A 16,774-nucleotide genomic window follows, 5' to 3' on the forward strand; every position below is an offset into this window, starting at 1 on the left:
AGCAACTTTGTTTTATAGATAAAATCAGAGCGATTATGCCAGTTACTGAAAGATTAGTCTCTCTGCCTTCCACCGTGGCGACTCTGATTCGATCCCTGTCTGGATCATGGAGGAATTTGTGGTGGATAAAGCGAGCACGAGGGAGTTTCTTCGGGGTTCTCCCGTTTCCCCTCACTATTATCGTCATCATTCCACCAATACTCCACAATTACCCTCTCTCTGTGAGGTCCCGACCCATGTCTTCAGAACAAATTTAATATAAAAATGGTTGAAAATTTTACACATTCGTGTTTAAGGAAGACTATTATTATAAAACCATACTTATTTAATAGAAGGACCGACAACTACTAGTTTATGTATTAATTGCATAATGTAATATGATAAAACTATGGATATTACAATATATGTTACATGATATTAGATTTCATTTCGTCAAATATGTTTTCTATGTACTCTTATTAATTTTACTCTCATATACCACGTGATAATTATTGACAAAATTAGGCAATACTCAAAAGTGTAACCTTTGTTCACTCGGATATGTGAAGTCGACCGTTTTCCATAAGTAATGTTGCTGTAGTCTGGAGTTCGGCACTTGTACTGGTGGCTCTGGCTCTGGAGGAGGTGGTAGTGGTGGTTCTGGCACATCATTGTAGTAAAATGGGGCTACTTGAGGACTGGGTGATTCCACTGACAGAGACACCATCAGTGGTAGAAAGAAAGCCGCCGACACACCTAAAAGCAACAAATCAGTCTTATTAAATATTAAGTAGTTATTTATTCATTGCGCCTTATTGGCCGAATTTATGTCTTCTGTGCAAAACTTTCAGACATTTGCCGTCACTAGTTGAAGTGAAAGGTCTTTTTAAACAATACAACTTAAATCCATAAATTTCATCACTGTTATTATCATTAGGCCTACTTTCATCTTAATCGTAACTGTTAACAACAATAGTAGGCTATAACACCGTACGCCTGATGGCCTTCAAAATTACATGTGTGAAGTTTTTTTAAGGTGTAACACGGTCATAGATTACCATAATTGAGATCCTCAGTCTGCTTCAATTTTAATTTGGACGAAGGTTACGTAATATTAATTGCTGACGTTTCTTTCCTAGAGTTTGATGCTTTAAAAGTGCCTTACATTTATAACTTTCTGTCCGAAAAGCCGTAATGTACACTAACTATAAATAGTAATTGAATAACATTATCGATAATGATCGTTTATTTTCGTTCGTGTAAACGTTATTCTGATGACGACGAAAAATATTGCCCGCTGTAATTGGTCAGAAATAACTCCACCGTCACTGTTCTACTGTTTGCATGCGAATTTCAGTCTAATGTTTGGATTTATAATCAGTTCTGAACATAATAACGGTTTTTCTAGGTTTGTTCATAATAATTCTCTGCAAGAAAGAACTGCATTTAAGACTGCACCCATTAAAATAATATTAAGCAAAAAACCTGTGTACTGGAACATGAAATAAAATATAAACAGCTCTTAGTTCAGTTGCTATTTATTTATTTATTTATTTAACCTGGTAGAGATAAGGCCATCAGGCCTTCTCTTTCCTTCTACGAGGGAATTACAACTACAATATTAAGAATACAATTACAATTGTAATTACAATTAATATTAAATTTACAAATACAGTAAAAATCAAAGTATTAAAAGATTAACTGATTAATAAAGGCTAGACAGTTTATTGTAGACGTTAAAAACAGAGAACGATTTTTTTACTTAAGTAAAAATTAAACCTACTCTACGTAGTAAGAAAATGCTTAATGAGTTTGTTTTTGAACACTGTTAAATTCCGATAGTCTTTGATGTCACTGGGTAGGGTATTCCATAAGCGCGATAGCGAGATTGTGTATGATGATGAATACGATGATGTCTTATGTGTTGGTATGGCTAGTATGCGGCTGTTTTGCGTGCGTGTGAAGAGATTGTGATACGACGACAGATAACTGAAACGGGAGGCAAGGTAGGTAGGTGTAGAGGTGTGAAGGACTTGGAAAAGAACAACAAGGGAATGAACATTTCTACGTTCGTTAAGCCGTAGCCAGTTTAGAGTTTGGAAGGATTGGGTAATGTGGTCAGCGCGACGGACATCGCAGACGAAGCGAACACAAGAATTATGAACACGTTGTAATATTTATCTACTAGGACATTCGAAAAGTAATAACAACATAGTTACTGTTTCACACTAAATTTATTTATGTTAGGTACTTTTGACATTACATACTTCGAATAATATAGTCTCCTGCCATGTCAACAATACGTTGTCTAATTCTTGGAAGACGGCGGACTCCATCTGCAGCAGCATTCTGAATATCGCTCTCACTGATCAATCTAAAGCTCTTTGGATGTCAACTCTTGATTGAAAGCGAATGTCCACTCTGCTTGCAATAGTTTAGTATAGTAGGACGTCTCTCCCACAGGCTTCCTGTAATGCCCTAAAGCACTGAGTTGCAACTTGGATTTTTATGAAGCACCTTTGTGCTGGTTGAGTGGAAGAGAAGGCCTTATGGCCTTAACTCTGCCAGCGAAAATAAAACATTATTATTATTATTATTATTATTATTATTATTATTATCATTATTATTATTTGTTCGTACCTCTAGGGCTGTATTGTTTACTACAAACAGCCACTGTATTTACAAAATATGGCTACTTACTTCGAGATTTTAATATTGCAAATTTATGAAACAATCACTGCTCTATAACGTAGTACAAGATTTCAATGGTCATCACTAGGAGCACTGATTTACAGCATTGTTGCCATTACTTATCGAATACATGTCCTACGCGTCAGAAATTTGGGCTCAAACCCATCCCCGCCACATTAAGAAACTCGATGCCATCCAAAGAGCTGTGTGCAGAACCATCACAGGTGCTGATTTTTACATTACTAACGCACAACTGTACAGTGACCTGGAAATCATTTTATTCAGTGACTACGTGCAGCACTTGCGTGAAAACTATCTTCAGAAACTACAAACACACACTAATCCACTTATTAAACTATAATTATACATAGCGTTCAGTGAACAATCAAGTAATGTTAACTTTTCTGCAAAAATCATTGACTCTGAAAGTTTACCTACATATCCAGCTTACTAGTCACACTTCATTTACGTACTCATGTTATACTAAGCAATATTCTTGTTAAGGCAAGGGTACATGTGACCTAGAACTTGTATTGACATGTGTCTTTATTGACACCACCAAATAAATAAATAAATAAATAAATAAATAAATAAATAAATAAATAAATAAATAAATAAATAAATAAATAAATAAATAAATAAATAAATAAATAAATAAATAAATAAATAAATAAATAAATAAATAAATAAATAAATAAATAAATAAATAAATAAATAAATAAATAAATAAATAAATAAATAAATAAATAAATAAATAAATAAATAAATAAATAAATAAATAAATAAATAAATAAATAAATAAATAAATAAATAAATAAATAAATAAATAAATAAATAAATAAATAAATAAATAAATAAATAAATAAATAAATAAATAAATAAATAAATAAATAAATAAATAAATAAATAAATAAATAAATAAATAAATAAATAAATAAATAAATAAATAAATAAATAAATAAATAAATAAATAAAACTTATCGAATGCCCTATAGCTTCCAAATTTACTTGATCCGATTATTTATATTGACCGTATTTTAATGTTAAATATCTTACACACTTACATACACAGTATATGTATACAGAGTGTATATACTACGTGGTTTCTACGTCCCGAATATTTTTTTGTCTCTTTTCGACTTGATATTAGACAATCAGTGTGAAACCCCAATTGGGGGGATCAGCATATGTTGGATACCACCTACGTCAACACAGGACATCACTTTGACAACGAACAAAATATAACATGCCATAGACATTCGAACCCATGACTGCAGCTTTTACGCTACGTTAAAGCTCTTCAATAGCTGCATACAGTACGTATACATTATTATATTGAACTAATGAATCCAATGTTCAGTACTTAATTCAATGGCAGGTACCATAACTGCAGGACATACAAGGAAAGCTAATAATTTACATTTAATTTGCCATAACTGTCTGGCACTTTGCCCTTAGTCTTATTTCCGGATTAACTGATCATTTTGGAAGACGCTTTGATTCCTCTATTGTCTTGAACGAGAGGCATAATTCATAGAACATAACGGTCTAAGAAAAAAAATATATATGATGAAAATTTAATAATAGCATAATACTTAAATCCATGTATAGTGGGTCCCTATCACCACGGCATGGCACGTCCTCAGGTTGCGGATAGAGGAGACGGCCTCCATATAAGTTATGGAGGGTAGCTGCGAATATATTGAATAAGCAGTCGTGGACAGCCGATAAGGGGTGGTCCTCCAGCTTGGGGGTTGGGCGAAGGGCTAACAACCCATCACCGCAAAAAATAGCTTGTTACGAAAACATACAAAAAGTCTCGGAATGGGGCTGATTTTCTGGCACGACCACTGCAAAGGAATAACGTGTATATGTTAGGAGAAATCCACAAACGATTAGGAAAAACACAGAAATTTTACTTGAAGCAAGTAAAGCGATAGGTTTGGAAGTAAATCCCAAAAAGACAAAGTATATGATTATGTCTCGTGACCAGAATATTGTACGAAATGGAAATATAAAAATTAGAGATTTATCAGGTGGAAAAATTCAAATATCTTGGAGCGACAGTAACAAATATAAATGACAGGAGGAAATTAAACGCAGAATAAATATGGGAAATGCCTGTTATTATTGGGTTGAGAAGCTTTTGTCATCGAATCTGCTGTCAAAAAATCTTAAAGTTAGAATTTATAAAACAATTATATTACCGGTTATATTATGGTTGAGAAACGTGAACTCTCACTTTGAGAGAGGAACAGAGATTAAGGGTGTTTGAGAATAAGGTTCTTAGGAAAATATTTGGGGCTAAGAGGGATGAAGTTACAGGAGAATGGAGAAAGTTACACAACGCAGAACTGCACGCATTGTATTCTTCACCTGACATAATTAGGAACATTAAATCCAGACGTTTGAGATGTGCAGGGCATGTAGCACGTATGGGGGAATCCAGAAATGTATAGAGTGTTAGTTGGGAGGCCGGAGGGAAAAGGGCCTTTGGGGAGACCGAGACGTAGATGGGAGGATAATGTTAAAATCGATTTGAGAAATATGGGATATGATGATAGAGACTGGATTCATCTTGCACAGGATAGGGACTGATGGCGGGCTTACGTGAGGTCGGGAGTGAACCTCGGCGTTCCTTAAAAGCCATTTGGAAGTAAGTAAATAAGTGAGTAAGTAAGTAATACTTAAATATTTACGTAGATATTTGGTCTGTGATGAAGTTTGAAGAAAGCAATCAGAACTTATTCGAATGTAACTTGAAGACATGATGTCTGAAGACACTAATAAACGTATAAAAAATCTGTCGAGACACTCGAAATCGTGAATCGACCATCGTGTCCTTCGACTAATAAGTCATCGTAAGTGTATGGCGGTCATGTATTTGTGAAAATATCATAAAATATGAGGACAGTAACCCCTTAATTGAACTTAAATTTATATAAATTGACATTGAAGCATATACAAATATATTAAAAAACTTAAATCTATATAAATTGACGTGAAAGTATAAACAAATATAGGTAACAGTCAGTTTCGAAGTGAAAATTATGCTTTGTCTTTATCACGCTATTATTTGTTTGGAACTACCATAACATTTTCTTAGATGCTTTTACTTTAGGACTACATAAATAATGTTTTATAAGTAACAGTTTGAAATTAATTTCAGCATGCAATTAAACGTGTGATACATCGTACAAGTGCTTTGAATTCTAATAGTTCCCATTCTGTCTCACGAACCAGATGATGCGTGATACAGCTTCTCGTGGCTAGTCACAGTTCTGAAGGTGAAAGTGTACTCACGTCTGCAAATGAAAGGATAATATAGTAATTTTCAGCCTAGAGGCTGTTGTAGCAAGTATCACATAATTTACAGGCCCGGCAACCCGGCCAGCCGTGTCGTAGGACGTTGCCCCTATTACCACTTCTGAGCCTTTAGAGTGGTTCACATTAGTCTTTCTTCTTCGGACATTCGTCATGTTTTATAGGTACGAGTTTCATAGCAACACGTGCTATTGCTAGTAAATATAATCGTACAAATGATTGAAGACAACACTTTATATCTTCATCAAATCTCTTTTGCAAATTCGTTTCCTAACTTGAAGATATTCTTTCGACTAGGTGTCTTCGATTCCCGCGAGAGCTGATTATCCGGTTGGGTTTTTTCCGAGGTTTTCCTCAATCGTGATGCGAATGTTAGGTAATATATGGCGAATCCTCGACCTCATTCGCCAAAAATACCATATCGCTACGACCAATCCCATTGACGCTAAATAACCTAGTAGTTGATAAAGCGTCGTTAAATAAACAACTAAAAATACAATTATTTTCTGCTACCGTAGTTCATATATACCCAGATTGCTCTGCGTTATAGACTTTGACGTTAACAACTTTTGTTAGGTTTACTATGCTGCCATCTAGTTGTTACATAAGGATTCACGTCATAACTCCCATTTGAATTGCATTAGCGACTGTACTGCCATCTCGTGTTCGTTTACGGCGGACGGGTGGCGATCTCTTCAAAGTGCAACCGATTTTAACATAGGAATGAGCAATCTATATGTGATCTGGGCTGCTACGTATTAAAGAGTCTATATCAATGTGTTTATAAATAAATTACACTTGAGCAAAAATTACTTAATCATAAACTGTTATTTTGAAAACACAAAATATAAATTGTATTTCATAATACTACTTTACATTATGTCCCTCTTCGTTGGTTGTTTGTAGTAATCAAGATATAAAATCTATAAATTCTTGATCGCGTCTCTAGTTGCATTGGTTCATTTCCTTTTAGAATTTCTTTTACATTTTCTTTGTTCCTCATATACCCATAAATAAAAAAGCAAATATTTCATTGTTTCAGATATCTACACGATTCATTTTTTCAAAAAGTAACTTTAGCTTTTACGGAAGTAAAGCAAAGCAAAGCTAAGCTAACTTTATTTCTCTGTAAAAATTTTAAACTGGAAATGTAGTCAGAATCCTTTTCTTACCACAAGTAATTTTAATCAAAAGAGATTGTTACGATGTACCTAAGTACATATGATATTTCCATGCAGAAATTCTGCGTCATCATATGATGAAGAATGGATGAAGCGGAGAAAAATTCTCTCCGGCACCGGGATTTGAACCCGGGTTTTCAGCTCTTCGTGCTGACGCTCTATCCACTAAGCCACACCGGATTCCCATTCCGATGCCGGATTGAATCCTCTCACTCAGTCACTCGTAATGAGTGCACCTCTGCCGTTGATATTTGACCTACTACCTTGCTATGTTTATTATTCATAATTTTTATATGAATTGTATAAGTAATATATAGGGTAATACTTGTGATAGAAGTAATATTATGATAGTTATTTCTGAGAATTTATTACAATTTTAATGAGCGAGAGAAGGACCGGTTTTGTGCATAAACTTGTCCACGAACATTCCCTTAGTACGTTGACGCAAAAAACAGATCTTCCTCTCGCCCAGTAAAATTGTAATAAATTCTCAAAAAAAAAAAACTATTACAATATTACTCATATCACAATATTACCAACCTTTACTCTACTTTCATATACTTTAAATGACACTCGGGAGGAAATTAAACGCAGAATAAATATGGGAAATGCCTGTTATTATTCGGTTGAGAAACTTTTGTCATCCAGTCTGCTCTGAAAAAATCTGAAAGTTAGAATTTATAAAACAGTTATATTACTGGTTTTTTTATGATTGTGAAACTTGGACTCTCACTTTGAGAGAGGAACAGAAGTTAAGGGTGTTTGAGAATAAGTTGCTTAGCAAAATATTTGGGTAAAAATTAATTTTTGGTCCTACAGAATATATATGTTATGGCAACAATGATTGTTAGAGGATTTTTCGCCCAATGTGGAATCCCGGCCACCAAGTCACTGAATTGAGTGCTCTCCTTCTATAATGGCAGTTGACTTAATATAATATGTCAACATATATGTCGAACATGGAGTAAGGCCACAAAGAGAAAATCACTAGAGGAGAGGTATTCGATCATATGCTGTGGATTGAACTTAAGCGTAGCTTGGTGCGTAAAACCAGGGATCCGGGTTCGATCCCCGACGCCGGAGCGAGTTTTCTTCTCTAATAACCAAAATACTTGGGGCTAAGAGGGATAAGTGCTAAGAGGGATAAGTTACAGGAGAATGGAAAACGTTGCACAACACAGAACTGCAAGCATTGTATTCTTCACCTGACATAATTAGGAACATTAAATCCAGATGTTTGAGATGGCCAGGGCATGTAGCACGTATGGGCGAATCCAGAAATGTATATTGAGTGTTAGTTGGGAGGCCGGAGAGAAAAATATCTTTGGGGAGGCCGAGACGTAAATGGGAGGATAAAATTTCAATGGATTTGAGGAAGGTGGGATATGATGGTAGAGACTAGATTAATCTTGCTCAGGATAGGGACCGATGACGGGCTTATGTGAGGGCGGTAATGAACCTCCGAGTTCTTTAAGAACGAACTGAACTTTACTGAAGTAGACTCTGCTATGGGTGACATAATGAACAGCTGTGTGAAATTCAATTTTTTTTTAAGTGAGAACGCAGATAGGAATGTTGATATTTGGTTGTGATCTAGTTTTATAAATGCGTATATCATGTATCAGTCAATCTCTTTTTGGATATGGAGGGAGGGCATAGTAGGAGTCCAATGGTAACAATTCGTGGTGAATGTTTCTCTCTTTTGAAAGTAGGAAAGAGATACTGCTAAAGCCATTCATGGATCAAGCTCTCTGTATACACCTTTACAAAGATAAAAATAAGTTCTAATAATCAACTTTAATCAGTTGTTCGGTGTTCTGCAAACTTTGACCCATTTCGTGGTCTACGTGGTGATTCACGTAAAGACAATTCGTTGAAGTGTGTGCCGAATATATTAAAAGGACTTGGATCCACAACTGTTTTGTGCACGTAATTTATAACCGGATCAAGAGGAAAATATAGGCCTAATCTAAACAGGAAAACTGTAGGTTAAATTTCTATGCTTTGTTCAGTTCAATTCAATTCAATTTAATTCAATTTAATTCAATTTAATTCAATTTAATTCAATTCAATTCAATTCAACTCAACTCAACTCAACTCAACTCAACTCAACTCAACTCAACTCAACTCAACTCAACTCAACTCAACTCAACTCAACTCAACTCAATTCAATTCAATTCAACTTAATTGATTAATCCATTAAACATACAGTGATAGGCTTCATCACAAAAAAACATACATTTGAAAATACACATATAATTGAAAACAGTAATTAGAATGAAAACACAAAACATTTTGAAACTCTAAAATTAATGAAAACACTTCACTCTTATGTAATAATTGTAACTAATCTAAATAACTTTATTTATTAAAAAACAATTTCGTATGAATTTATGTTAAGAAACTCATCTACAGAGTAGAAAGGATTAATTAAAAGCCAATTATAAAATCTAGCTTTGAAACTATTAGTTGGTAACTTATAATATTGACTGGGAAGCTTATTATATAATTTCATCCCCATGGGAGAAAAATTTGTACTAGTTTTATGTAATCTACAGTATGGAATATTAATTTGTTCACTATTTCTAATTTCATGATCATGTATATTGAATATTAATGAGTAATTGTCTATATTTTGTCGAGAGTAAAGAACTAGGTCGTATAAGTTATATATAAAGTTAATGACAGTTAATATCTGTGATTGTTTGAAAAGAGGTCAACAATGTTCAAGATAGTTTGATTGACATAGAATTCTAATGGCTTTCTTTTGCAAAATCAAGACACTCCCAATTTTGCTACCATTTCCCCAGACAATTAAGGCATACCTAATTATTGACTGAAAGAACGAAAAGTAGGCACATCTTAAATAATTTTGAGAAACACAAGTCACTAATTTCTTTAATAAATATATAACTCTTGATAATTTTGTGCATATATATTCGATATGTTTTTCCCATGTTAAACTGGAGTCTATAAAAAGTCCTAGAAATTTGGTATAGTTTTGTATGTTGTCCTTTTTTATTACATGATTTAGGGTAAAAGTTATGTTGATAGTCTTTTCTTGATTAAGCAAAAAACCATTAGATTCAAATCATAAAGCCATCTGTGATAGAATATCATTGGTTAGAGCATGTAATTCATTCAGAGTAGAGCTAGAACATAAGAATGTAGTGTCATCAGCTTACATAATTGTTATAGCTTTAATGAACTTAGGAAGGTTATTTATTGCTACTAAGAATAGCAGTGGACCAATTATTGAGCCTTGTGGAACACCATAATGTATACTGGAGAGACGTGACCAATTTTCACCTATTGAGACTAATTGCCTTCTGCCATGAAGATAGGTTCTAAAAATATTTAGTGTATTCCCTCGAATACCATAAAATTCTAATTTTGATAAAATTAAGTTGTGATCAACGCAATCGAACGCTTTGGAAATATCACAAAACACAGCATTAACTTGTGACCTATTTTCAAATTTTCTTAAAATTTTGGTTATTAAAAGCTCAATTGCATTGCTCAATTGTTGTATTCGACTATACGCATAACATAGCCTACGATACGCGTGTATAAGAGTGATATGCACTATAAAATTTTGTACGTATTCGTATGGACTTTCGCTAGTATTTTATCTTTGATTAAAAGCAATGAAAGTTTTAATATCTTTTATAAAAATGTACATGTTCTCTTTCTAAACACTTAATTGAAATCTTTGCGTGTTTTTTTTAATAAGATGCGTGAAACAGGTTTGGCTGATGATAGGGATACCAGTTATGTTTTTGAAAGACAGCAGATTATATCTAGAACGGAAGCAAGATATCTTTCTCGTAGCCATGATTTTACTGCAAATTTTATTAAAATTATCAATCTCCTATAAAATGAGAATCTCAGAACTTTTGGCGAGGGCAATCGAATGCACTTTTAAAGCGCCACGGAAACTGTACTTCCATGCATCACCTTTATTCTTATGAATTTTACGAAAACAGCCTTCGCTTTCAATGTATAACTTAGTAAATTATTATAATGTGTTTCAGTTAAGTTCTGACCATGAAGAAAGTACTGCTTACTTATTCACTTATGAAGATAAATGTTCCAATTTTGTTGACATGGGATGACAGAATTTGGGTGAAATGAAAGTGATGCCTCCGTGGCTTTAGAAGGGATACCTTTATATTTTACCGAGGCTGTTTTAGGCCATAATATTCTGTAGCTTCTTAGTTAGTTGTCGTTTGCTATACTAATAACACTGAACAACAAGAATTTTGCTACGACTTAAAACAATGTGTCCCTTATGGTTTGATGTGCGCTGAATCCGAAAATGCATCTCTTTTATTCGTATCACGTAAGGATGTTAAGATATACTATGATTTCACTTTTCGATAAGTGCTCCTCCAGGGAACATCTGGCGCGGGTTGGGGGTATAAACCAAAACAAAAGCTAATGCATTTTATGAGTTTATGACTTATTTACGATTTATTGTGGTTGTTGGCATGTTATTTTGTATTTATAATAAATACTCAGATATTTGTCCCTTCTATGAAGTAAATTTCATAACAGTTCAAAGTGAGGTCTATGCAATGAACAAATAAGGGTGTGGTTTTCAGTATTTAAATGAAAAGTTTACCAGTCTGAGTGAAGGAAAATTAAAACAGGGCATTTTCATCGGTCCACAAATTCACAAAGTTATGACTGACCCTTTGTTTGAGGAAAAACTTTCCGTTACAGAAAAAATGGCATTGCGCGCTTTCAAAGACGTTTGCTCAAATTTCGTTGGAAATTCTAGGGCAGAGAACTACATAGAACTTGTTGTGGAAATCATGTTAAGTGCATATGACAAAATGGAGTGTAATATGTCTCTCAAAATACACTTTTTACATTTTCATTTGGATTTCTTTCCTCCTAACTTTGGAGCGGTAAACGACGAGCATGGGGAAAGATTTCATCAAGAAATATCTGAAATGGAAAGCCGATATAAAGGAGGATCATCATCCAGCATGCTTGCAGACTATTGTTGGTTCCTTGTAAAATACAGTCCCGGGTCTAGTTATAAACAGAAGTCATCCAGAAAATTATTTTAAATGTAAGTTCAAATTCCGAGATTTTTCTCATTATATGCATGAAATATTTTTATTGTTGTGTTTTAAACTATGCTACATCATTTTTGTATCCAGTACACATTTTTCAAGTATTACGAGTAATTTTGAATCCCTAGTGTGTTGTAATATTATCAATAGCAGCAAAAAATTAAAAACAAACAAGTTTTGTCATAAAAAATTCAATTCATTTTCCCCGGAAAATGGTACGTGATGTGGCAATTCGGATTTTAAATTCAAATTTAGGGCATACATATTAGTAATATTCACCTAATTTTATTTCGGAGCAAGGCAAAAAGTAAAAATTTGTTGTTCAGTGTAATATGCCGTTGACATCAAGTAATAGAGAAGACGATTATTTTTCACTGTCGTTTTTTTAAAGCACTCTGAATAACAATGATTTCTGAAATGGAAAGTTCCTATATGTCGACTAAAATTCAGCTCGATTTCTTATCTTGTATAGTCCAAGAATTTTCAACAGCCAAGTGTAAGTACGCATCTCACGCATTGGCTTGTATGAACAGTTGAATACCATGTGAATGCGTAAGTCTAATTTGTTCTGTGTAATGATGAAACGCATGCATTTGGTATTTCCAAAGCAGCATAAGATGATGAATATGACCTTTCCTGTCACCGAGGTTTATAATATGTCCACGAGACTCAGCCTACACATAAACCATGACCCTGACCTTCAGACGAGAATAAAATTAGCGTTTGCTCACGAGTGTAACGCGTATTTCTGTTGAAAGTGCTGATAGTAAAGTTGCGAGGAGGAAATGTGGATTCCTTGTTTTATGTAACAACCCTGTGTGAAACACTTAATTTAATTAATTTCTTTGGCGGAACATAAAAGTAAATAATATTCTGTATTTGATGACGTTAGCGGTTGTGAATATGGAAATGTAATATTTACAAAGTCATTAATGAAGCTTTAGTGCTATGGTCTTCAAAGTAAGAGAGACGAGACAAATTCCCGAGAAAGAGAATGTCGGAGACACTTTTATACATTTATCTAATTATTAGAGATACGGAACAGTTTCATGATATAACCTGTTCCAACTGTTCCGGAATGTTAAACTAGTCCAGTGATCACTTCAATGTTCCACATGGTTCCAAGAGATAAACAGTTAAATTTCTAAACAGTTTTCCTCTTCTTTGTTGTCTGCAAAGTCCACGTGTAGCGGTATCATTAACCTCCAATCGAAAGTCAATATAATATTATGTTCCACGACGGTCTTCGTGCAACAGTAGCCTATGTAGGATCGCACAATTTAATTGTACGAATCAAATTCCCTAATAAATCTGATATTAATTACTAGCTGTCCATTGATGGAGAATATGTTCATGGTGCCCTAACATAATATTAATTATTAATATACCGCGAAAAATATCATCGGCTAATGTCATCGTTATTAAACTCTCCTAGGGCTATATGCGTTATTTTTAATAAAATCGATTTATTTTGAATTGTAGTTACTTACTGTACCCACAGTAACCTACGAAAATGACTTTCGTTGTCATAATACACTAAACAGCTGATTTAAAGACGATTCAAGGACTTTGAAACATGTCCCGAAGCAGATGAGAGGTTGAAACAGTTGGAACACTTGGCACTCACGTTGTAAACATATTCTTATGAAACTGTTTTTTTGAAACTGTTATTTTGGAAAAGCTTCGTTCATGAAACAGTTACAGTCGAAACTGTTTCTTAAAAAGAACAGTTTATCCCATCTCTACTAATTATTATTTTTAAACATTGTTACTGATATGCTGATAAATTATTTCTGTGGTGTTCGGGTAAAGGGGAATAAGTCATTTTTTTGTCCAGATGGAATTTTGTTTCCCAGATGAACACACAAGATAAATTATACAACTGGGTGTGCAAAAATCAAAAGAATACTACTTGATGTGTTTTATTTGTGTAGAAAATAATTTGCAACAAGGGTCCGATGTTTTAATTTTCATTTTATTCCAAACTAATTTTTATGACTTATCTCTCTTCACCCAAACAAAACACAGATTTATTCTAGTATCCTAAATGAATTTTATTGTGCATATAAATGCATATATATATATATATATATATATATATATATATATATATATATATATATATATGCTCTTTTAAATTACTGCGTCATATTTTAGTAAATATATTCTTATTCGTCATATTTTAACTTACTTACTTACTTACTTACTTACTTACTTACTTACTTACTTATAGCCTTTAAGGAACCCGAAGGTTCATTGCCGCCATCACATAAGCCCGCCATCGGTCTCTATCCTGAGCAAGATTAAAGCAGTCTCTACCATCATATCCCACCTCCCTCAAATCTATTTTAATATTATCCTCCCATCTACGTCTCGGCCTTCCCAAAGGTCTTTTTTCCCTCCGGCCTCCCAACTAACACTCTATATGCATTTCTTGATTCGCCCTTACGTGCTACATGCCCTGCTCATCTCAAACATCTGGATTTAATGTTCCTAATTACGTCAGGTGAAGAATACAATGCGTGCAGTTCTGCGTTGTGTAACTTTCTCCATTCTCTTGTAACTTATCCCTCTTAGTCCCAAATATTTTCATAAGCACCGTATTCTCAAACACCTTTAACCTCTGTTCCTCTTCCAAAGTGAAAATTCAAGTTTCACAACCATACAGAACAACCGGTAATAGCCTATAACTGTTTTATAAATTCTAACTTTCAGATTTTAGAGAGCAGACTAGATGGCAAAAGCTTCTCAACCGAATAATAACAGGGATTTCCCATATTTATTCTGTGTTTAATTTCCTCCTGAGTGTCATTTATATTTGTTACTGTTGCTCCAAGCTATTTGAATTTTTCTACCTTTTCAAAGATTAAATTTCCAAGTTTTATATTGTCATTTCCTACCATATTCTGATCACGAGACATAATCATATACTTTGTTTTTTTTTTGTATTTACTTCCACATCTATCGCTTTACTTGCTTCAAGTAAAATTCCAGTGTTTTCCCTAATAGTTTGTGGATTTTCTCCTAACATATTCACGTCATCCGCATAGACAAGCAGCTGATGTAACCCGTTCAATTCCAAACTCTCTCTGTTATTCTGGACTTTCCTAATGACATATTCTAGAGCAAAGTTAAAAAGTAAAGGTGATAATGCATCTCCACTAAAAAAATTGAAACAGCTTTAAAATGGGTTATTTTAGTGAACTGGTATTATTTATTTTGCTCTCAATTGAAACAAATAATAAAAACTAAAATGCCACATCATGACATCAGTATCACCGAAATAAATGAATAATTCATCACGCGAAGAGTGAGTGAATGCTCTGGCTGGCCACTTAAGAGGCACGTGGTATTGTATTTGCCTCGGAAAGTGGGGAATGAAATGGTATTTTGGGGAGAAGGCACTATGACCCAGCACTGCGATCCCAAATCCACACCGGCTGACTACACTAAGGTTTTCTGCGTGCCCAAATTTCTAGCAGGCAACCTCCCTCGTCTCTAGGCTAGCCGGCGTGCGGGGGATAATGTGAAATGATGACGAAATGGAAAAATGATGTAGATACCTAATATGAGGAATGGGGAGAACCCCGAGTAAAATTCCAACTACGACCTTGTCCGTAAAAAAATCCCAGGCCTAACCGGGACTCGAACACAGACTATCTGCGTGACAGACTGAAGGTTTGACCATTCAGCCACCACAGGGGACCTCGATAAGTGTGAAAGTACCCGCCTTACTGAAGTAGATTATACAGCAAAGAAGGGTCTAGAAAAGAGACCAGCATCTTTGTGAATAGTGATGGGAACAGTGTTTTAGAAAGTTTACAAAGTGAATTTTCTAGTAATCTTATTAGTACAAATGACAGAGTTTTATATTGTAAAGCACGTGAAAAAATAGGGAGTGAAAAAAGATGTCAGATGGTTCAACATATTAATGCTGCAAAACTTAAGAAACTGCTAGCAAAAAAGTGTGACAGAATTAGAAGTTGTTCTACAGCCATTAGTACAAAAGTATCTTGTGAGACAACATGCTAGGATTTTCCATAGAAAGTAGGCCTATCTGTCACACAGTAGTGATGAATTGTAATTCGTTCCTTGTTTTTGATGTGGAGCCAAGCACATCTATTTCTCAATAATAAATGTAAGTTTGCTTGAGTAAATTGCTATAATTAGACAATTTTAGTGCAGATGTTTGTGTATATTTCGCACATTTTAAGGGCATAGTTACGTGCATATTACAAGAGTTTTAGAGCATGAATTTCCTAACCCTGCTGATTATTTAGCATAGAACGTTCTGCTTGAATATATTATTTTGTACACGTAGTTCACTATGGATAAAAAATAAAAATGTAATATAATGAGGGGTATAGAAACAGAACGTACCAAATACAGTTTTTCACAATTTGAATTAAAAGTTGTTTCGTAAAGGTGGAAACAAATATTACCAAATGATGCAGCTATGATTTTCTTTCTTAAACATTTGCATTCAGTATTGATAGTGAAAGAAGGGTCATAATT

General features: G+C 34.1%; 1 protein-coding gene and 1 non-coding gene across 4 annotated transcripts in view; both read right to left on the minus strand.

Moving 5' to 3' along the window:
• The window catches only part of LOC138701860 (dopaminechrome tautomerase-like), an 80,032-nt gene that overhangs the window by 5,654 nt on the left and 57,604 nt on the right, over window positions 1–16,774 (minus strand). For all 3 annotated transcript variants that reach the window (XM_069829188.1, XM_069829190.1, XM_069829189.1), the window contains exon 2: window positions 525–735. In XM_069829188.1, coding sequence (XP_069685289.1) covers window positions 525–735 — 211 coding nt within the window. The remainder of the gene's footprint in view (window positions 1–524; window positions 736–16,774) is intronic.
• On the minus strand, window positions 7,284–7,355 carry TRNAF-GAA (transfer RNA phenylalanine (anticodon GAA)). The gene has a single exon. It is a non-coding gene; the product is annotated as a tRNA-Phe (tRNA).

The sequence above is a fragment of the Periplaneta americana genome, chromosome 6 (assembly GCF_040183065.1).
Source record: "Periplaneta americana isolate PAMFEO1 chromosome 6, P.americana_PAMFEO1_priV1, whole genome shotgun sequence".
Taxonomy (NCBI): Eukaryota; Metazoa; Arthropoda; class Insecta; order Blattodea; family Blattidae; genus Periplaneta; species Periplaneta americana.